The following is a 24,093-nucleotide window of genomic DNA, read 5'->3' on the forward strand; positions in this document are numbered from 1 at the left end:
GGCCCGGGTCGAAACGCGCCGTCATCTCGACGTTTCCTCCGCCGATTCTAGCTCCATGTCCTCACAATTTCGGTTGCACGGCCCCGCGCATCTGTGCCTGTTTAGACGAGGAACGAGCGGATGACAAGGCGTCTCCGAGGGCTCATCGTTTAACGCTGCAACGTTTACCGTCTCCATCGACTCCAACCCGTCTCATGGCTTTTCCCACCAGGGGGGATGGTGTTGAACCCCTCCTACTTTGGTACAGTCGGTCACAACAACACCATGATCCACGAGATGGGCCACATCCTTGGCCTGTACCACGTCTTCAAAGGGGTGAGCGAGCGCGACTCCTGTGACGACCCCTGTCAGGTGAGGGTCTTCAGTGTCTCAGCGCTCAGTTCATATTGCGATCGATTTATGTTTTCGGAAAATTCTGCTCAACATGCAGTATCAACACATTGTTTTCATTATGATCATCTACATATTTATCTGGGTGTCAAAATGTGCAAATGTTCATAGCTAACCTTGTTCCGAAAATAGGACATTACCTTATTTAAATAAACAACATTGATTAATTTACAGAACCTTCGCGGAAGGTTAAAAAGGTTTTCTTCTAAATCTGCCGTTTACAGGTTTTATATGGAATTCTGGAATTTTTCTGATGATTTGCCGATTTCTCCCTAATTTTCCGACTGCAGTCACTCCAAACTGTCAACAAAGTGAGTTATTCAGTTGTACTGTTGTTCGGTAACATGTGATGTCTGACACCAGGAAACCACCCCGTCCATGGAGACGGGGGATCTCTGTGCCGACACGGCCCCGACACCCAAGTCCAAGGCGTGCCACGACCCGGGGCCCGTGAACGACACCTGTGGGGTGACCATGTACCAGGACACGCCCTACAGCAACTACATGAGCTACACAGGTATGGCAGATTAGACACTTCAATTGGTATATTCTGCTAGTTATTAATAGTTATTAATAATGTAGATAATAATAAATAATGTTATATATATTATATAGTTTTATTAGAGTAATTATATTAATGTAAGTATTAATAATTAATATTATAATTAATAATTACAAGTATAACATAATATAATAATTATTAGACATATGTTATAATGTAATATATTATATTGGAAATATAAGTAATTGAGAAAGTTCATGTCTCGTAATGATATTTATTTCTTACGATATTATATTAGTTTAATAAGTCGCAATAAAATCAGGTGGGATAGCACTTTATTTAGGAAAATAAAATTTACTGCAACTCAAAAATCAAAATATATACAAGGATTGATTGTTTTTTGGAGATTTTCTTGAATAACTGTCTCTTATTAACAGATTTTTTTTGTGTTTTGCTGTAATGTAAATATTTCACATTAAGACATTATCGATGAACTTCTCAGATACAAATACTTGAAATTCATCATTGCGATCAAATTCATAATTCAGCAATAGTATGTGAACGGACTTCCTTTTTAGTGATGGTTTGTTCCATATAAATGTAAGTGCTGAGTGACATTAACTTCAGTGTCGCATCAACGTCGTGCCTGAGCGAAACCACTTATAATGCACTGCTCTAATAATAAGAAAAACGCTCCAAGCGTCTACAGCTTTATGGAGGTGCGAGTACTCAATTATTCAATAATGACAGCACTGGGTGTGGATTTTAACTTTGTCTGTCTGTAATGAATGGGATCACTTAGCAGGTGGAGGTTAGAGGTAGGTAAATAGTGAAATGACAAAGATTAAAATAATTCCATTGTTTGCCAATACCTTGAGGCTCCTGTCAAATTTTAGCCTCTCTGTTAACAGCGATCCCCATTCCAAGAGCTGTGTCACATGCAGAGCCATTTTTCCCTCCAAATGAGTCCTCCAGATACATTAAGAGGACTTTCAAAAGACACTATCACACATACAGTTAATAGAACAATTCTTTTTTCCGTCCCAGTCGTGCACAGTGTGGGGTTTAGCAGGAGGGTGACCGTAGGGGATCACACATCTTGGGATTGTAGCTCACACCATAAACTCCAGAGTATACGGACAGAGTTTCTGTCCATCTGAAACCAAAACCACTGAAAGGGCGAAGGGAGCACGCCCTCAACGACCCCGAAGAAGATCCTCAAAGGTTGCCTGGGGCCCGAAAAACCCCCCGGCTCCCAAACCGACCACCCTTTCCCCCTCTTTCACGCACGTAGACGACAACTGCACCAACCACTTCACACCCAACCAGGTGGCCAGGATGCACTGCTACATCGACCTGGTCTACCAGAACTGGCTGAAGGAGCGGCGCCCCGCGACCCCCGCCCTGCCCCCCATGGTGATCGGCCACTCCCCGGACTCCGTCACCATCTACTGGCTGCCGCCCGTTCAGGGACCTCTTTACCAAAGGTGGAAATGTTAATATTATTTTCCCTTTGCTCGTCTCGCTCTAATGACATCAGCCTCGTAATCACCTGTCCGTCTCCCATTTCCTCTCAGTTCCAAGCTCCGCGCCTCTCCGGGCGTAAACTGCGGGAACTGCGAGCGGGACGGCGTGTTTCACCAGTACGCTCACGAGGCCACTTCTCCACGAATCTGCGACACGTCTGGGTATTGGACGCCCGAAGAGGCTGTCGGTTAGTAGAACTAAATAAAAAACAAGAAAAAACACACGTTTCTTTACCATCCAGGAGATGACGGGGGTAAATTCAGATGTTTATAAAATGCAGGGCTCGACAATAACATTTACCTAGTTGCCGGGGATAACCCGCTTTGAGCCACTGTCCACCAAGGTGTGCAGTCTGGTTGCCCCATTGTCAACCAGCGAGCCACGCCTTTCCGTCTGTTTAGAAATCTAGTGATCTATCAATTGGGCTATTATTAATGATAAAAACTTGATCATCTTGTTGCTCTTGTTATTTAGTGAGTGTCATATTTTATCTAATTTTAAGGGCAACAAACAATCATACAAGGTAGTGACATCATGAGGTAAATGTTCAAACTCAAGTTGCCACGGAGACGCAGGGTGGTGAATGAAACCAGTTTGTTGTTGGTTTCTTTTTTACCGTCTTAGAATTTGCAGTACAATTTTTTATGTATCAGAACTTTGATTCAAATATGCCTTTATTATTTTCCTCATAAATTCCCTCCATCTTTTCTTGTAAATTTTACCATTGACTCTCACAAACGGAGAGGACGGACACACACACACACACACGCACACACACACACGCACGCGCACAAACGCATCCGCCGTCCTGTCACATCTTTTTTTTGAGGTGCGTGCAAGACTAAGGGCTCCTGCAAGACAAGAAAGCAGAAAATCATTAAATGGTAATTGCTCTCCCTCTCTCTCACTCCTTCTCTTCAGCCAAAGTGAGAACAAGGTTTGCCTGGCGGCTTGTCAACTGGGTAACGTTGGGTGTCATCCAAGCTCAGAAACCCTGTCTCTCACACACACACACACACACACACACAAAAGTACACAAACGCAACCACACATCTATGCACGCAAATAACAATAATACTCCTAATAAAGAAATGTATCCTCTAGCAGCGCTTTGAAACCTTACGCTCTGTGTGAGCAGATGGTCCTTGTTACTCCGAGATTTCTTGGAGAAGCCCTGTCTAGCTTACGCATGACGTGTGTGGTGTTAGGGAAGGGGGAAAGGAAGACAGGAATAATGAATGAAGGGAGGACGAGGGGGCGAAAGAGAAAATGAAAGAAAGAGGAAAAGAAAGGCAGGGGGAGAAAAACACAACAAACCGCCGCTGCTCCTTCTCTTTAAACGGAAACCCGACCCAAATCCTCAATGTGTGGAGATCCTGCGCTGGAATTTAGCTCTTTGAAAACAAGGAAGTGTGTGTGTGTGTGTGTGTGTGTGTGTGTGTGTGTGTGTGTGTGTGTGTGTGTGTGTGTGTGTGTTGGGGGTTGCACAGGGATTACGGCGTCCCTCGCTTTGACTGCGGGGCCCATAATGATGATAAAGAGTCAATTACAGTCTTAGTGTAAACAGTGGGATCCACAGAGTGGAGGAGACAGGCAGTCTGGTGGCTTTCCCCTCAGCCTCGGCTCTTCCTCTCTCACCAATTTCTCCACGGCGACGATACGCCGCGACGGCCCCCGAGAGCAGACGCAACATCGCACCTTTTCATCCTGGGGGTCGTGGGATGCGGTGGGAGTCGGACGGATTCTACGTAGGTGCCGTCGCGGGTGAGAAACGGAAGCGCAAGGGCCCGAGACACAAAGGCTGCTTTTGGACGCGTCCGGTCGGGCTCGGCCCGCTTGTTTAGCGCTTGACTCAAAGGGAAACCTTTCCAACATCATCATCGTCATCCGTCCTTCCGTCCAAGAACTGGCTGGGGGCCTCGGGCGGTGGTTGACTGGAGGGGTGGCGGTGCCAGACCCTGTTAACATGGTGCTTTCAAGTAGTTCCGTGACACTAATTGTTGTAAATAAAGTCAGTGCACTGCGTTGAGAGGGGAATGAGACCAAGGCATTGAATGTGAGAAAAACAAGAAGAGTCGTCTGTTTTCTGTTGTCCGTTGTCGGTCTAGATTAGCTCTACAGTACAATTGCCTTTTCTCAGTTTTTGGATGGGACAGATGGAGAACATGCAGCGCAAACAGAGCGTGGTCGGGTAAAGCGCCCCGGCCTCGATGGGGAAGTCAGAGGATTCATTTGATCCCGTTTCCGACTGGAGTCGAGGAATCCAGTACTCGCAGGTAAATGATGAACGCTGACGGTGCCAGAAGCCTGGCGGGGCTGGGGTGGAGGCTCGACCATGTCAGGTGATGTGCTAGCGCCGAGTTCATTTTTGGATTTTAGGACCGTGTGACGACTTATATATGATTTTGTTCATCATTTTTGTTTGTCAATCAGTGATAGTAGCTGAAGATTTTAGTGCTGGGTCCGAAGGAATGGTATTGGTGCATTCCTGGACTCAAGCGTGCCTCGCTAAGCCCGTAACATCAGTGCAACATGTCCAAGTTCAACAACGCTCTGCCATGCGGAGAATCATTTAGAAAAGCAGCCACAAACATTTTAGGATTTCTTGCTAAAGACAGACAGGCAGAAAGACTGATAGATGGACACATAATCCGCTTAGTTGTGCTGTTTGTAAAGTCAAAATCAAGTCACATTTCTTTAATATTTGATGTTATATTATTATGATGAGAGAGAGAGATAGAGAGAGAGAGAGAGGAGGGATGAGCTTGTCCGATCTCAGAGTCGTTCAGGGAGTCGTTCTCCACATCTGATGGACACATTAGTCTGAGGCTTGCCACGGACATACACAAACACAAACACAAACACACACACACACACACACACACACACACACACACACACACACACACACACACACACACACACACACACACACACACCTGGCCTGAGTCAGTCTCTATCTGTCTCTTTGTTGCATTTCACCAATTGAGTTTAACAGCTTGGCTTGGCACTCCTCTGTTTACCTTCACACAGGCCCACAAGTGAAAACACACACACACACACACACACACACACAGACGCACACGCACGCACACAGACACACACGCACACGCACGCACACACACCCACCCTGGGTGCAAACACACGCATGGTACGGTCGGTATGAGCCAAAGGCCTGCTGTGATCGAGTCTGAAGAAATGAAACGTTTATATCTTGTCTTTTCCAGTGAGATCCTTTCTGTCTTCCCCTTTAATCACATCTCTCTGCCCCCCCCTCCATTTTTGTCTCCCTCTGCCCCCCGTCTCTCTCTCTCTCTCTCTGTCTCTGCCAACAGAATGATTGAGTGTAAATTTGACTAGTCAGTCTGCAAACAACATGACATTTCTCCTCCTGCAAATCAAGATGTCTCCACCAGCTTCACTACTGTTGCACCACATTCCATATCAATCTTCATTTGCATCTGGCACGGAGACCACTGCACGTTACTTCCATTCAAAAACATTATAAAAAAAACCCAAAACACCTCCAAATCTTCTTCATTGTGCATTGATGAGCCGTTAAAAAAAAGAAGGAATCGCACCTCTATGAAAAAGGTGTTTGTCTGCATGTGTGTTCTGAAGTGATTTTCTATTTATTTATTCATCATTTATACTGTTTAGGCCTGAATCACCTGCTTTGTGGTCATAAAGTTATTCACATTAACACCTCCGGGAGTTCCCTCAGAAAGGCATACTTATTTTTTCTGCTAGAATTCTCAGCGGCTCCGCTCAAGGAGGCTCTTGATTAAGTCCGGGGCTTCTGGGCGATAAATCAATATTGTCATTTATTACTTTTCAGTGAAATGGGGATATCGTCTTATGTTGATGAACAATTTTGTAGTCTGAATTTCTGAGTCTGAGGAGATGGTTTTGTGTGCAGGTGTGTGTTTGTGTGTGTTTGCGCCTGTATATCCAAAATCCTGGGTATCGGTATGTCATTCTTACCGTGTGTATCTTTCTCAGAATGTGCGTGCGAGCGTGTGTGTGTGTGTGTGTGTTGGTAACGTGTGCGTTTCCGTGCCTACACAGGACCGCCAGACGTGGAGCAGCCCTGTGAACCGAGCCTCCAGGCATGGAGCCCTGAGCTCAGCCTCTACGACACCAATGTCACCTCGCCGTGTCCTGAGACGGAGGGCTGCACCCTGACCCTGTGGTTCCGGCATCCGGTCGTCCCTCACGCCCTCACGCTCTGGGTCACCTACATATCCACAGGTCAGCGGCCAAAGTCAACACAAACACATCTACGCAGCACCATTAAAACGACAACAGTTGCCCACTTGCACTGAGCGCAATATAAGTCCGCAAGTGACAAATGAAAAGGGCAGACATTAAGACGCCACAGACCTCATGCAAACTCAAGGTCAAGGAAGAGATGAGATTTTAAGGTGTCAATAGTAAGAGAAGACCTGATACAAAGGGAAAGACTGTTCCAAAATTGTAGGGATTTCACGTTCCCAGGGTACTTGGAAGCGTCCACTTCTCAATGGTACAATAATTAATGTGGAATAATTCACACAGCTCTGAATGTCGGTTTAGATCAGTGGTGCTCAGCTGCTAAGGATCCAGATTTGTCCTTGGTCATTTAGTCACGATCCAAACATCATTTAAGATTTGAAACTTTGGTGGAATTTAGGCTTCTAAAACTTGTGGCTCACTTGAGTGCAATCCAGCGAAACGTTTGGCTGCTCTGACTGTGGGAATGTCTTGGGAGTCCTCTGAGTTATCAGCAAGTTAGATCTCCTCTGGTAGGCCCATATAGAGAAATATTTGCTATGAAATATCTTTCTTATGTATTAACAAAAGGTGGGTGGGCCGCATGGTTCTGACCCATGTCCAACTGTGATTTAACCCTTGGTCGTTGTCCATTCATTTCTCCTCTCTGTCCTTTTTTTTTTGCCATGATCCCAGGCAATCCAGCCATCGCCAACATCGAGCTGATAACAGAGTCGGGAGAGACGCTCGGCCTGGGATCCCAGCACATTCTCTGTGACACGCCCCTCACCCTGCGCCTGGACACCCAGAGGCTGGCAGTCTCCGCTGTCAAACTCTGCACTTTTGACGAGAAGATGGAGATCGACGCCGCCATGCTGTCCTCGGGGCCCGGCAGCCCGCTGTGCTCTAGCTGCCGCCCCCTGGCTTATCACATTCACCGCCAGCCGCCGTTCCCAGATCAGACCAAGAAGGAGAAGGCGCCTCCACCGCCGCAGACCCAGACGACATTTAAAGACAGGTGTGTTCATGTAAAGTAGCAGTCAGTACGACTATTTTGTTAGAAAATTCCAAAATGTAAACTCCGCCTTTCATTGCAAGAATGCAAAGAGTGGGCTCTTGGCATTCTCATTCAGACGGCATCCATCTGTCCTGGCGAATGTAATGACATCATCAAGCGGGCCAACACATAGGGACTACTAGGGGAAAAAGGCAAATCATAACACCTACGAAATGTCTTTAATGACAATGACATTTTCTTGTTTCAATTAAAGATGAAAAAAATAAGGATGCAACTCAAATCCTCACCTTTTCAGATTCAAATGGAATTTGATCTTATGGATTGACACCGTGCTGTTCAATTTGAAGTGTGAAAAATGAAAATAAACGTGAGGCTCTCATCATTTAGATGAATGGGTATCAATTGCAACGATGATTATTAAATCCCCCAGGTGTGTACTGTAGTACCTGGGGAGTATCTGCTCCTTGCAATTTGACGTCACCGGAGGGAGGATGTAAGGCGACAATTCTGAGAAATACCATTAGGCTCTTTGAGCAAAGTAAAGTTGTTCCAAAACAATTCAGCTTTATTGGAAGCAATTTGATGGTTTACATAAAGTTTTTACAGCCTAGTCGATGTACCTCGTATTTTCAGGGGATGACATTTAATTGTGAATGAGTGGAACATTCTCATTACATTGACTCCCTCACCCACTCAGCATTCTCTAGTGTGGATACTACATTGAAATGTCCTGAATATCGCCATACGCAGTATTCAAGCCTATTCTGTTTGACGTATTTATTTATATTTGGCTTACACCTCAATTGTGATGTTTCTTGAGCGTGCATTCTGTGCACGCACCAAACGGTCAGAAATCCACACCTTGTTCAAAAACACCATATTATTCAGGTTGGTTTTTTTTTCCTGCCTCATTCTGATTAATGTGTGCATGTAAACATCAGTATGTCAAGAGGTTCAATCATCCGCCTAGGCTCATTCTATATACTTAGATAATTGACATAGTAATGAGTTTACCTGAACGCGACTGAAAGATCAACTGAAAAAAAGTGGCTCTAATAAGTTTCTCTCTGGACATCAAAGAACAGCTTTCTGGCGTCAGGCGAGGGGGGAAAATAGACAGGTGTGTTTTCAATGTCCGCACCACACACTAAGCTTACTGTGACTAGATGAATATTTACAGCATGCGCGGCACGCCAACTGCTATCTCACACACACACACACACACACACACACACACACACACACACACACACACACACACACACACACACACACACACACACACACACACACACACACACACACACACACACACACACACACACACACACACACACACACACACAGAGGAATCGAACCTCAGTGGCTTGGAGAAAAATAATATTCAGCATTTACGTGTTATTTATGGCTGTTATGGAGTTCAGACTGCACAAGCTCCCCGTGTGTACATGTGTGCACAGGGGTAAAAGGACATGCATGCTCGCTCGCATATCCGGTAATCCACAGTAATCTGTCACTCACGGGTGTTTTTCTCTGGTTCTGCTTGAGAGGCTCAGGAACCAAACGCTTTCAGCAGGAGGCTGCAGAATTTCAAAGCAGCGATCCAAGTTTGTACCATCGGGCCGTGGGCTCGACCAAGAAAGCTTTCTGGAGTCTCGGAGCAGCAGCGAGCTGGAGTTTGTGCTCCGTCCCAAACCAGGGTACATGTTGTTTACCGGCCTTCTACCTGAAAAGCATCCCGAGAGCCTGACGTCCCGACATCTTATAGTGCTCCCAAAAATATCAAAGCTGAACATTCTCCCACGTATTCCTCCCCAAACTTTTTATTTTTGTCCGCAACTGTAACGCGCCACGTGACATTAACACGGGAGCGAGTGGCGGCACAGTGTTCCTTGAGAAGCTGTCATTGTTGCCGTGGCAGCAGAGCGGAGGGAGATGTTCGGCGGCTTCAGAAAACCGTTTATTTTTCAGGGAACACGTCTCGTGAGTTACACAAAGCTGCGTCTGAGTGCAAAAAGATGTAGAAGCCAGGGGGAATAGAGGAATGCCGGGGGGTGGGGGTGGGGGGTGGTGGTGGTGGGGGTGAGAGGGAGATGGATAGAGGAGGAGAGCTGAGGAGAGGAAAGGAAAAGGATGGAAGAACACGGGGGGGAAGAGGAGAGTGAGGGGGAGAAGGAAGTGAAGAGAAGCGAGATGAGGAAAGGCTGGAAGGAAGAGGGGAGGAGAAAGGGGGAGAAGAACAGAGGGAAAGTGAGGAGAGCAGAGGACAGGAGGGGAAGGAAGGGGGAAGGGAAGGAGAGCATATTGAGAGGACGGAAGGAAGGGGAGAGGAAAGGGAAAGGGTAGAGGGAAAAAGGAGAGGAAGAGAAAAATCCGGATACACCAGAGCGTCGTCAACATCAGCGCGTGGCGGACAGGAACCTGAGCCACTTCCTCCAAAGCCTCACCACTGCGGCTCACAGGCCATAATAATCAATGTCACGCAGTAAGGAAGGGGGGGGGGGAGGTCTGAGAGGGACAGACAAAAAGAGAAAGGTGAAATACGTAATTCGAAAGTTTACACACACATCGATAATACGACTACTGATAATAATAGTCATAATAAAATAATACTTTTTAAATAACAAAAATACTCCCTAAACTCACTATGGAAACAAGCTCAGTTTCAAGCTGAGTTGATTATACTGTTTATTTCTTATCAATTTGGCGCCGTTGACATTAGGATGATTATTTTTAGATCAGAGGCCTGGACGTTTCACTTACACACAAGCCTGTCCCTTCCAGTTCATTATTTCGGTTTGGATAAATGTAGAAATATGAGATAATATTTTCTCTGGCAAGCAACATCCACCCAATGGCTGTTTTTGGTAATAGTTTGCGATGACACAAATGCAAGTGTCTCAACTCGGTTGTGTTCAGTTGCATGCAGAATGGGGAACGTACACGGGGGAGGGAGGAGGGGGGATTCCATTGTTTTATTTCCTAAATCCTGAACTTTCCATCTTTGATCCATAATTGATAGAGGTATGTAGGGTACGTAGGGACCGGACGCAGCGCGGCGAGGGGCCTGGCGTGAGACAGCGGATACGAGTGCAGGGACAGCATGAAGCGAACGCTTTTTATAGACTCAAGCACAACCAAACAGATCGATAGCCCCTTAGACCGGAGGCCGGGTATCAGTGCACGCATGCTACCTCTCGGGGAGGCTGAAAAGGTCACTGGATTGTGATACTGCAAGGTTACAGATCAGGGGACTTCCCTGTTTGGACATGTTTGCAGAGCTGCAGGATCCTCATTTTTATTTTTTTAAGCAAACCAATTAAGGTATAATTTCTATTTAATGTAAGGTCAAACATCTGGCAAAATGCCTTAGTATCATGACGGATGGAGCTTGGGGGAGTCGAGTTTACACCGATCAGCCACAACATTAAAACCAGCTGCCAAATATTGTGTAGGCCCCCCTAGTGCCGCCAAAACAGCTCTAACCCATGGAGGCATGGATTCCACCAGACCTCTGAAGGTGTCCTGTGGTATCTGGCACCAAGACGTTAGCAGCAGATCCTTTAAGTCCTGGAAGATGTGAGGTGGGGCCCCCATGGATCAGGCTTGTTGTTCCAGTACATCACACAGACGCTCGATCCGATTGAGAGCTGGTAAATTTGGAGGCCAAGTCAACACCTTGAACTCCTTGTCATGTTCTTCAAACGCTTCATGAACCGTTTGTTGCAGTGTTGCAGAAGCATTATCCTGCTGAAAGAGGCCACTGCCATCAGGGAATACTGTTCCATGAAGGGGTGAACTTGGTCTGTAACAATGTTTAGGAAGGTGCTACATGTCAAAGTAACATCCACATGAATGCCAGGACCCAAGGTTGCCCAGGAGAACATTGTCCAGACCATCACACTGCCTTCGCCGGCTTGTCTTCTTCCCATAATGCATCCTGGTGCCATCTCTTCCCCAGGTAAACGATGCATGCACCGGGCCATCCACATGATGTAGAAGAAAACATGATTCATCAGACCAGGCCACCTTCTTTCATTGTGACTCTCACGTGCCCATCGTAAGAATTTTCGGCAGTGGACAGGGGTCAGCATGGCCACTCTGACCTGTCTGCAGCTACGCAGCCACATATGCAGCAAGCTGTGATGCACTGTGTTTTCTGACACCGTTCCATCATAGCAGCATTTTTTTTTCAGCAATTTGTTCTACAGTAGGTTGATCCCACTCTTCTGTGGGATCGAACCAGACGGGCTGGACTTCACTCCCCACATCCATCAATGAGCCTTTGGCGTCCATGACCCTGCCGCCGGTTCACCGGTCGTCCTTCCTTGGAGCACTTTTGGTAGCTAGTAACCACTGCAGAGCGGGAACAGCCCACAAGAGCTGTGCTTGTGGAGATGCTCTGACCCAGTCGTCCAGCATCACAATGTGCTCCTTGTCAAAGTGGCTCAGATCATTACGCTGCTTCAACACATTAACTTCAACAACTGACTCTTCACTTGCTTTCTCATATATCCCACCCCTTGACAGGTGCCGTTGGAACTAGATGAGCAATGGTATTCACTTCACCTGTCAGTGCTTTTAATGTTGTGGCTGATCAGTGTATATATCTCTGTAGAGTGAGTGCTATATAGTACGATAATAGCACTAATAGTTGTGCAACAAAATTTAAAGAGTGGCTGGTGGAACTGTTCTGACGATGGGAATTTGATGGGTGTCCTCAAAGTTATCATTGAGTTTGATCCGTTTCATGTGCCATTCATTTACCAAAGAATGGATTTGTCCACCTGCATCCAACCCAAATTGATGCAGCATTGAACACATGTTACTCCCCAGGGGTAAAGGGCAAAATAAATCAATAGTGAATACCAGTGAATTCCAAAAGGAATACCCACAACCTTCATGCGGTGAGGCAAGAGGGGTCATGTGTGGTCATTCATTGGTCCTGAGGGGCATTTCCATGCACAGGAAGCAAAAAGTACATACTAAGCAGAGAATTACAAAGCCATTGCGTGACGTTTGCAGTACAAAAAGGCGTTACAAAAGTTGACAAAAATAATTCCTATTAAACTCAAAAGTTGGTTAGAAAGTTAAAGGGAATAGTGATAAAGTGGTCAAAATTGGCATTGGACCACAGATGGCATCGAACCTCAGGACCATGGACAGCGCCGCCTTTCCTATGCCGAGGCCCCGAACTTTGTAGCGCAAATCAACTGTCATCATTTCTACATAATAATATTAAGATTCAGTGAGAACTAGAATCCGTCCAAGGATTTCCTTACAATTTTACATTTCATTAAACACTTAAAATCAATATACCTACTGTCTTTTTAGACAAATTATGTCTATTTTAGTCTGATAATTCGTAAAACAGGCAAGCTTAGAGTAGTGGTGTTAATGCGCTGACGCACAGATTATTTACTGCCACATGGATAATTACGATCAGACGCAAAACCAGAGCAAATTGCAAACTCTATGGCCATGTTTGCGCTGGCATATCATTAGCGCAATATCTTCTATGAATCAGACGCTAAGACGCCACCGATAGAGGGCGCAAGTGAGGCGCAAGTGGTGCTATTAGAGGCCGCCAATCCATTCTTTGTAAATTCGCTTTTAAGTATAAGGCTTTTAAAATACTTTTCTCCATATGGTTTGTATGGCAGTTTTGCAGAAACAGAGTTTCCGGAGCGCGTCACATAGCGCATACAAACAAACAAAAAAATAGAATAAAACCAATAATCAACAAAAGAAGTGTAAAGAAACTCCCAACCCCATGTTCTAGTTCTGGGGTAAGGAAAGCGATTCAGTATCAACTGTGTTGTGTTGTGTTACTCTGTAATCTTTGCTTTGTTTTGCTACAGCTCTGTTATGAAGGGAGTGCAGTACCAGTACATGATCCAGGTGGAGGCTGAGGGTGTGCTCAGCGAGTTTTCCCCACCTCTCCTCTACACCCACGGACAGACGTACTGCGGCGATGGCCTCCCGCAGGGGTCTGTATGGGACGCGGGGAAGCCATGAAGGAGACGAGGGTTTGTGGGGACGGGGACAGCGGTGATGTTGACAGCTCTTCCTTTCCCCGTCTCTCACTGTAGGACGGAGGAGTGCGATGATGGAAACCTGTTGGACGGCGACGGCTGCTCTAAGAAATGCCGCCATGAAACTGGCTTCAACTGTCGAGGTGAGATCGGTTTCAGTGCATACCAGTAAAGACCAGTCCAATCTCTTCTAGCGTGTTCCAAGCCGGCCCAAGCCGGTCCATTCTGGTCCAGTCCAGTCCAGTGCATTGCAGTTCACTCCAATCCAATTCCAAGCGAATCCGGTCTATCCATTGTAAGTGAGTCAAGTCCTTGTCAGCGAGAAAATGGATTGCTCTTGCGCAGACCTGCAGGGTTCAAACCTAGAAATACACCCAGCAGATGGCTCAGCGTTGAAGACCCAGTCATGTCCAGTTGATTTCTTTATTTTGAAATTCTACAAGAAGCCTTATGTACAGTATGTGCATGTAGGTGGATTTCAATATTCTGATTTGACAGCGAGAAGATGTTGAAATGCAAGAAAGGGATACCCAATTCAATTTCACTGTAATCCTCCGACACAAAGTTTTTTTTATATCAGGCTTTGGCTTTTGCGAGATTGGAAGTCGGTCTAGAGATGTTGACAAATGTGACAATACAGTAGACAAAACACACGGATCATGGATTTTTGCATAAGGTTTTGGGCTTCTCAGCTTCTCCAGGATCCCGATTTTTGTTGGCAATATCGGCAAAGAGAGTTTATTGATTTTTATCGAGAGCCTTGTTATTGTTAGGGGTTACACACTTGCGAAAATCCGTACACAAAGAACAGCTGTGATTCGGCATCGTTGCCATGTTTGATTCTATTTAATATGTTTCATCAAAAGCAAGTCATGTGCTTTGCTGTTATCAAAAACACATCTGCACCATTCGGCCAGCTCCCTGCGCTGAGGCAGAGCGCTGCCAGCTTAAACAGGCCTTCGCCTCTGAAAACAGTTCTGAGATGACCGATTGGAGGCCACCTCAATGTTGTGAAAGCCAGAATGAAATTATGCAGTGGGTATTTTTCTTATTCTGTCATATTTGGTCCATTTTCTCGACTGCCGCCACTCACAAAATGGAGCTTCGGATTTGGAACGAACCAATGCGGGCACGGCTTAGTCCATCTTCGTTTTGGTAAAGTTTAGGCAAGAACCGCTGATTCGGGGCTGAGAAATAAACAATGAGTGAGCCATGCTTACACAAGGACAGATAAAGTTGAGTGTTCTTATTTGGATTTAACGTGAGATTTTGGACCAAAAAACCATAAACGCTGGGCAACGCTTTTGAATGTCTCAATGCTCATGAATCTGCCCAATAGTTTATGGGTTATGCAAAGGTTAACAACTTCAATAGATGCTATAGATAAATGATTTGAGTATACAACAAATTTGATACCAATCATGGATTTGTTATAATTTCATGTATAGTTGTCAATGGTAGAGTAGTAAAATCATTAAAAATAAAGCTGATTAGTTATCATATTTTTATCATCTTTTATAAGTCTCATACCTATAAATATGATCCAAATCATAATTGTATGCCAGGATTGGTGGTCTTTGTGGAACTCTATCTATTTCAATTACTTTGTGCACAAAAGATCTCATTACATTGTCCAGTAATGTGGCAAATAATAATTTAAAATTTTTCAAATACGTACTGTAGATTGACCTTATAGATGACTGTTAAAGAGACGTCTCACATAGTTAACCAAACAATGTGGGTGAATGAGAATTTTCTTATTATTTTTAAACATCTGACTGACTGGGTGATTGAAATGAATCCACGCAAACTTTTTTTTTGTCCCTTAATTGTATCCTAGGTTGGAATTTAAGCAATGAGAGAAATCCTGCATGTTGGATGACTACTGTGTCAGCTAGAGCTGTTTGCTGTTCATTTAGGGGGAACCACTGTACCACTGACTGGCCATCGCTATGTACATTGTAAGTACAACTTATCCAGAATTGCACAGTTCATTTGACCGTGTTAATGGACCAAATATCTCCTAAATAATTCCTAAATATCTCCTGTATAAACCTATTTTTATTTAATGATCCTAACTTTTATTCATGGCTGCATGTTAATCAAAAGTAGCAACAGCAAGGTTCAATTCAACATTTCCTTATTGCTTGTCATTGGTGTAAAATAATGTATTTTAATATATATTTTTATGTATATTTCTTTTTTTATATTTTATTTTACTATAAATGCCTCAATGGTAATTTTCCCTGACAATTCTTCTCACACAACTCAGGTGAGCAGAAAAGGAAAAGGCCAATACAAATATCACAGCACATAAACATAAATATGAGTGAGTGCCCAGCCGCATTCCATCCCAGCACGACATCACACATGTTCTCTGCAGCGTCTGCCCAGTCGAAGCATGCAGACAGGCCACAACAGAAGCTACGCAGCAACATGTGGAAGGGAGTCCTCCCAAAACAGGCAATTGTAAGCAGAAGGTTGAGGATTATTTTCCCAAATGTCTTTTTTAGAGATGTGTTATTGAGTCAAAAAGCTTCATATTACAACAACAAATACCAATAATAATGCGTATTATAATATACTAAAAGATGGCTCATTCATGGAGGAATTATTGAAATGCACACGTTAAATGCATAAAGACAGGGCTATAGCTCAAGTGTAACGACAAAAACGTAAAAGCAGTCTCAATAAAGGCTTTTAAACAATTTTGTTCCCTTCCAGAGCACCAATATTTTGTTGACCTTCCTGAGCACCCTGCACCTTCCCTGTTTGTTTGTTTTTTCTTACATACCGGTCGAGTTGGAAACACCGGACAGTATTCCAAGGGGGGAAAAGTCACTGTCCGTTGGGCCCATTTTGGGAGTTCTAGGAACCTCCTTGCCCTTCGCCGATTCTGGTTCTCGCCACGTTTACACTTCTCTAGTCCTTCCACCAGCCTGACTTCATTACCTGTGAAGCAGATGAGCCCATTTGAACGACGAGAAGAGTTAGTTAAAAGACAAGCGACCGACAGAGACGGAAACCTGAATTACTAAAGGATGCACACGGAATATGGTTGAAAACCACACCCCTTGTTTTCAACTGGCAGTGTATATACAGTATATATATATATATATATATATATATATACTGGATATACACACAACACAAACAAAAATATGCACACTTAGATTCACACATGCGTGACCACACACACAGGCAAGGCAGGGTATTCTCAAGGTTATCCTCCCGTCCTTGCAGATGGCTGTCAGGGCCACCACACCCTCTCCGTGTTTCTGTTTCTTGTTCTAACACATGGGCAGGATGAGGGCAGGCAACACCAACAGACGAGTCATCAGACCCACTGTTGTGGTCTGTGGGCTTCCTGCGCTGCGGCTGCTTATATATATTAATCTGCACTGCAGAGGAATACAGTAACAGTACCGCTTTTTACAAGACAATAGGAGAGCTGCAGGTCGACAGCGAAGGCTGATTAAAGGGTTAAATACGCTTTGGTTATGGTTTTTCTTTTTCGCTCTATTCATTATTTTTCCCCTCGGTATTCGCTGCCCGTAACTGAACGTGTGGTGAGCCGGCGAGTTGAGAGGGCAACTTGGCAAAGGTTTTCCAGCAGACAGCCGATCCATTTTTGTCAGGAGAAGAAAGGACTGGAATACCCTGCCGCCCCTCCTCATTCGCGAGGCCAGACATGCCGTGACTGGAGCTATTACTATGTTTTGTTTTACAATAAACTAGCCGGATGACTAGTGAGGAAAACAGGCAAAAACACATTTCTACAAATTGCGACACTAAGGACTAATTATTCAGCTGGGTCTGTTAGTCATAGGTGGAGGATTTGCCTCCATGTTTGGCTTTTCTTTCCATGCTTGGATGACCCACTGTACTCCGACTCTGCCAAGTCCGCGCCGTGTTTCTGCTTCATCCTGGTTTGTGGGTTCAAGGTAGGCCAGGCACCTGCACAGCAATCCATACGCACCCGAACAGGAGCTCACGTAGTTGAGCACATTTCAAAAATATGTACAGTATTTCTTTTTTAGGCCTGTTGCGCTTCTCTAGAAAATGTGGGTGTTTTTTTACCCCGGCCTCATGTTTTTCAAATCAATTGCCTCCAAGTATTTCGACTGCCCAAGTGCACGGCAGTCAGCTGAAGCCATTCCCTGAACACAGGATGAATTTAAAAGAATCTGATCCCAATAACTCGGGTGATATTGTGAGGTGAGTTTTGGGTTGGGGGGAGAAAAAAAAAAAGAATACATAATTGATCCAATCATTTCAGAGCTGATCTGCTCACTAGAGGCCCAGGCCATGTTTAAAAGTTTGTCCTTTTTAAACACGATTCCATCCACCTATCGGACCAGCTCATGCTCGGTTCCTCTGGTTGCTCCAGTCTCCTTCCCCCCCGCCAGAGAGATACAGGTTAGTCTACCTGGAGGCTCCAAGCGGCCCCCGTGTGTCACCTTCCGTGCACTAGTAATCCATTCACAGTTTCCTTACGGCCTTACACAGACAGTTGGCTGCGAGAGGCTCCAGCCTCCCTGAAACCCCTGGCCGAGAAAAACGGATTAAGGAAAATGGAAGGGTAGTCTTGTTAAATGAAGGTTGAATTAAAGCAATGGGAAAAAAATTGACGTGCTTTGTTTTTTCGCGGACTTTAATAAAAACAGATGTGACCAACGGTCTATTCAAAGCATATTGATTAATACTTGCGGCGCTCAACAAGTGCACGCCATTAAAAGATTAATCCCCTCTTAAATTAAAAGATCTGCTTTGCGCAGGTGTTGTCAAAGTGCGGGCATCGTATCAGATGTTCACTAGCTGCCCGTGCTGCCAAATGACCCCGGGAGGACATTCTGGTGTTTAATTGTTTGGACTAATCATGTGTATATATATATATATATATATATATATATATTTTATTTTTTTTAATCTTTATCAGAACCATGTTGCCATTGACTTAATTATGGCCAATTGCAAATCACAGACTAATCTGTCTGTCTGTCTCCTGCAGCTGCCCTGGCGTTAACAAGGCCAAACTTTTGATGTGTTGGAAGGCAGCCCCCTTTCGCACGAATACTTGCTGCATTACAAGCTGTTGTTTGACTGGTGTGTTTAAATCGCTACGCCACAGAAATACAGCCCCAATTACTCCCTTTTATGCCATTAATGGCTTGCTGCTCGGCGCTTGCATGGACTGGGGGGTAGGGGGAAATTAAATAAAAAACTTTGATGGAGTGTGTGACGTAACCCTGTCGGTTTCCTAAGAGGAGATTTGAAGCCTCGAGTTGGGGGTTATGCCGGCGAATGAGAAACCTCCTCGACTTCCATTCCTCCTTCATCCTTTGTGGAAGAATCTCTTTCCTTTGGAACTGCGATGGATCCGGTCGACGTCCTCTGTCGTCACGTTCGAGAAGAAGCGACCGACTGAGTCAGTGCCCTCGTGCTCAGAACCGAGGGCGAGAGACACCTCATGCCTGTATGCCGACTCAAACGTTGGCGGAAATTCAGATCTGGATGACATCACTCCAAACGAGTGTGTGGAGTAGACATGCTCACTCTTTTATTTTTAATTTTAAAATTTTTTCCCCTCCCCGGGGGCCTTTGAACAGCCTGCGGACGCCTCACTGTCGAGAGAAACTAATTTGGTCGCAGGGGTCGTACGGTCTTGCATAGTCATGCTGTACAGACATCCCTCCAACTGCCTCACTCTTATTCCACTGATCGTGAACGACGAGCGACTGGGTGGGGATGGATACGTTTTAGTCGGATACCGCGCGGGGATCTTGTCGTGTTGTGCGCGCGAGGAGCGCGAGGGGGTGACGGGTGCGGCCACACCTGGATCCTCCGTCCCCCGGCGGAGCTCCTGCGCTCGCGGAGGCCCCCAACCCCTTGGGCTGCGCCGTCGAAGCGCTGTCGTCTGCGAGGTCGGCCACACTCCCCGTCCCCTCTCTCTCCTCCCCCCTCCTCTCTTATTCATTCCCTCCTCCCCCGTCTCCTCCTCGCTCGGCCTCCCTTTCCTCGGCTTTTTCTTCTCCTCCTTTCTTTGCCTTCCCTCTCTTCTCCTCCTTTGCCCTCCACATTTCTCCTCCCTTGGATTAGGGCGAAGGTATGACTTGCCCTTTCCAAGCCACCTTTAAACTGTTCCTCCTCGTTCCAATTTTGTGCTCTCTGTTCACACTGCCTCTTCTGCATTATTTATTTGCCTTCTCTTCTTACCCCCATCCAACCCCCCCGCCACCCCACACCACCCTTTCCTCTCCTCCTCTTACTTTCTCAACTCGGCCAGTTCTTCTACTTTATGTATCTGAAGCCGCCGCTCCGCATGTGAGGGGTTTTGAAGAGGGCCCCGGCGCCGTTTTACTCCTGGACCCGGGCGAAACCTCACATCAGGGCTTGTTAAAAATGATGTGTGTCTGGATTTACAAAAATCTGTTGTAATATATTAAGTATTATTACTCTGGCGCTACTTTCTAGAGTTTCTACGGCCCTTCCGAGCTGCTTTCCCTTATTGGCCGATTTAATCTAGTTCCCCGTGTATTGCTGTTGAAGTGTCACCCGCCAATGTACCAGAAAGGAATTCTTGGGCTCTCTGAGAAAATTGTAGGAGACCTAAGGGCCACTGGCAGAAGTAATGGAGTGAACCATGACCACTAATCTCTCAGCAATAGATTAATGAGAATACACAAAGAGTGATCGTTTTCCTTTTTTTTTTCTCATAACCTCCAAGTTCAGCGGGGTGACCACGATAGCACTTAGGAGTTATGGCCTATCCAGGTGCCGGCGGGGTTAGGTTAAGGTGACCGACTTTTCTGCGTCCGTTAGCACGGCAACGTTATCGATTATCGCTGTTGTGTTCTCCGCGGAGAGCGGAGACAGGCAGATACGTCGAAACCGGCCAATGAAAATACGAAACAGCACTGGAATTAGAACTGGCGATCCATTGGTTTGGGTGGAAACCAAGCTTCAAGTGGGGGCTTGTGCGTGTACCAGCCAAGCTCTCTCTCTTTGTGTTTATCTACTCCTGGCCTGTCTCAAAGCATAGATTGAAAAAACAGGGCCTTATATTCTTTACTTGACCCCCCCCACCCCCACCCCCTTCTGTCTCTCTCTCTCTCTCACTCAAAGTGCTGTTCCTCTTCTCCACTGCACCAGGCGAACCCAGCCAGTGTTACGTGTTTGATGGCGACGGTGTGTGCGAGGACTTTGAGCGGAGCTCCAGCATTCGGGATTGCGGGTTCTTCACCCCGCTGGGCTTCTCAGACCAGTGGGCATCCAGCACCTGGGCCTCCCACCAGGAGCCCGGCCGCTGCCCAGCGCAGGCTGCCACTGGGGAGCCATCACTCACCAAGGTATGAAGAACACGCTGGAGGGCCCGTGTAATTGAATCAGTATATTAACTTTAGATTTAAAAAGTTCCCTCTGGGGGTGAATAAAGTCCATCCATCCATCATCTGTCCATCCATCTACGTATTTATCCATCTGTCCGTCTAGAATTAATTATTTCCTCATATATTTCCTTACATCTACAGCTCTGCAGGTCCCAGTTCATGGAGATGAGTGACAAGCAGCAGACCGACGCCTGGTTCCCCTGCACCGCACCGCCTGACACACACAATGACCTGGAACATTCAATCTGGCTCAAGGTAGCGTGGAGATTATTCTCTTTCTATGGACTTTACCTCAACACATCCCCTCTACCGCTTTCCTTTACCATTTATTCTAGAACGGAATTTGTTGTGACATAGTTGTCCAGTGGTGCCAACTGGCAACTTCCATGAGAGCTCGGCCCGCTGCTGAGTGCTCGGGTCACAAGATGCAACTGTGTGTTTGACTGTAAATAACCGCAATTCCTGTACAAATTGCCCGAGTGACGTCTGCATGTGCTAGTGCCTGTAGCGATCTTTTAAAGCAGCCCTGTTTGCACTCTCTGTTGCTCCTCCTCTGTCTGTTTACACGGTGAGTAAACAACCTTTTGTGTTCAATTCATCAGTTTGCCCTCCGTGCAAGGCGAAGCCTGGCGTCCAACAGCACATATTTACACTTTGTTAGCACATAGATTTACTTCAGAGGGAGTGAGAGACAGTTTGGGATTGATGGAGAAATAGGGAACACACCCCATTTAACATTATTAAGTTGAATTATCATTTTGTTTTTAATGACTTGGCGTTTTCCCTCTGCGTATGGAACCCTTGCATTTCAGTGTTTAGTAAGAGGGAAGATAAGTTCCCAGGTTTCAACACCTGACATGTGTTTAACGCTTCAACTGTGGAACCAGCATCTATTTACTTTTTGAAAGCTGCTTGTTAGGTCTCATTTTGAGTTTGGGTTTTTCGGCGGGCCCGTTTGTTTTCCTCTTCTTGTAATCTGCAAGGCAAAACTCTCATTGTTGCTGCTGTAACATTACTCCCGAAATGTTGCAATAGGTAGACCTGTGTAGTGTCTGTGTACAGACAGCGAGAATGCGAAATCGCACTGCGTCTCACAGTCTGACGGGGCACTTTCGAGGGGTCTCGTTCAGGCCAATTCCGACAGTAACCTCGCTAAAATGTTTGAACATTTTCTCGCAAAAAAAGTAATGAAATGTAGCTTTGACAGATGGAGACTATCACAAGTAAAAATCACCGCTCATGCGATTACGTACACAGGTTGGGTTTGTCAATCCGGGCGTGGCGGCCTCTGTGATAGTGTACCTGGACTCGGACGGCTCCTGGTCGGGGGAGCAGTGCAGACGGACGGTCACCATCCTGCTGTCTGACACCAACAGCAAGAACCACACACTGGGTGAGCGCCCACCTGGCACTGGGCGATCCAATGACACCGGATTTTGAATAATCGCATCTTGTGACACAGTGTTGCGGTCACAGTTTTGTGGATGATGAGGAACTGACCTGGAATTTCTCATGACATGAAGACTGAAATTAAAGGGCGGGGTTTAATCAAAAAACGTTATTGTTTTGGTCCGATGCACTGATGTACATTATACTAATGTTAAAGTTATTTGTAATGAGCAACAGCTGGATTCCATTTCATGGTAAATTATATATTTTAAAGTTATTGTGCTATATCTCAGCATCATGTGAAATTCCATGATTATCAGGACAATAAAATCTTCCTGCGGTGCAGTGAGGTGGTTTGGTTGTATCAGTTTGCACTTATTGATTAATGCGTTACAAAATGACTAACACAGATCAGACACTGTATGTGATAATGTTGGACTTACAAGTAAAATTGAGCACAATAACAATATTTTATTATGTTATTATATTGTTATGTTTATTTTTCATTTACATTTTTTTCATAAATTACTACCAAGAATACAGCTAGAGTTTTTTTTAAATGAACGTGTGGTGTTCTCCCCCACCTTTCTGCAGGTACATATGAGCTGTCGTGCCAGCGGAACCCGCTGGTGGCCAACGTGACCCACGACCTCTCACGCCCGTTCTTCCTCACCTCCGCCGTGGTGCTTCTCTTCTCCTCGCCCCACGTGGCAGTGGGGGGCGTCGCCCTCCGGACGTCCTGCCACTTCAGTGCCTTCGCCCTCACCGGGTGCGCATCATAGGGTGGGGTCTCCCACAGCTACCTACCGTGCACACACACTAACACAAAAAAAAACCGCACACATACACACAAACTAACATAGAACCACACACAGACAAACACACACGTGTCCATGCACAAGTATTTGTCATAAATATTTAGATTTATGCTGCTGTCATGCATATTTTATATACTGTATATATAACAATATATTTATACAGTACTGTATAAACATCGATCAGCCACAACAACTAAAATTGTGTAGCTCCCCCTCATTCCTCTAAAACAGCTGACCTGTGGAGGCATGGACTCCACAAGACCTCTGAAGGTGTCCTGTGTTGTCTGGCACCAAGACGTTAGCAGCAGATCCTTTAAGTCCTGGGAGTTGTGAGGTGGGGCCTCCATGGATCAGGCTTCTTGTTCCAGCACATCCCGCAGATGCTCCATCATACTGACCCTAACCCCACCCATCCACATGATGTAGAAGAAAACCTGTGTCATCAGACCAGGCCACCTTCTTCCTCCAGTTGTGACTTGCACGTGTCCATTGTAGGTGCTTTCAGGGGTGGACAGGGGTCAGCATGGACGCTGTGAGCGCTCCCATACGCAGCAAGCTGCCATGCACTGTGTGTTCTACACCTTTCTATCAGAGCAACATTCACTGTTTCACCACTTTGTGCTACAGTAGTTCTTCTGTGGGATCCAACCAGACGGGCTGGACTTCACTCCCCACCTGCATCAATGAGCCTTGGGCGTCCATGGCCCTGTCGCCGGTTCACCGGTCGTCCTTCCTTGGAGCACTTTTGGTAGGTAGTAACCACTGCAGAGCGGGA

General features: G+C 45.8%; 1 protein-coding gene across 1 annotated transcript in view; it reads left to right on the forward strand.

Moving 5' to 3' along the window:
* pappa2 (pappalysin 2) overlaps nt 1–24,093 on the forward strand; it is a gene marked incomplete at both ends in the record, with an annotated part of 77,215 nt that overhangs the window by 16,393 nt on the left and 36,729 nt on the right. The window contains 12 exons of the mRNA XM_080010500.1: nt 212–351; nt 754–907; nt 2,187–2,379; nt 2,470–2,606; nt 6,488–6,670; nt 7,367–7,688; nt 13,550–13,678; nt 13,781–13,866; nt 20,876–21,072; nt 21,253–21,366; nt 22,369–22,504; nt 23,095–23,269. Of these exons, the coding sequence (XP_079866626.1) occupies nt 212–351; nt 754–907; nt 2,187–2,379; nt 2,470–2,606; nt 6,488–6,670; nt 7,367–7,688; nt 13,550–13,678; nt 13,781–13,866; nt 20,876–21,072; nt 21,253–21,366; nt 22,369–22,504; nt 23,095–23,269 (1,966 nt within the window). The remainder of the gene's footprint in view (nt 1–211; nt 352–753; nt 908–2,186; nt 2,380–2,469; nt 2,607–6,487; nt 6,671–7,366; nt 7,689–13,549; nt 13,679–13,780; nt 13,867–20,875; nt 21,073–21,252; nt 21,367–22,368; nt 22,505–23,094; nt 23,270–24,093) is intronic.

This window comes from Zeus faber (genome assembly GCF_960531495.2).
Source record: "Zeus faber genome assembly, chromosome: 12".
Lineage (NCBI taxonomy): Eukaryota > Metazoa > Chordata > Actinopteri > Zeiformes > Zeidae > Zeus > Zeus faber.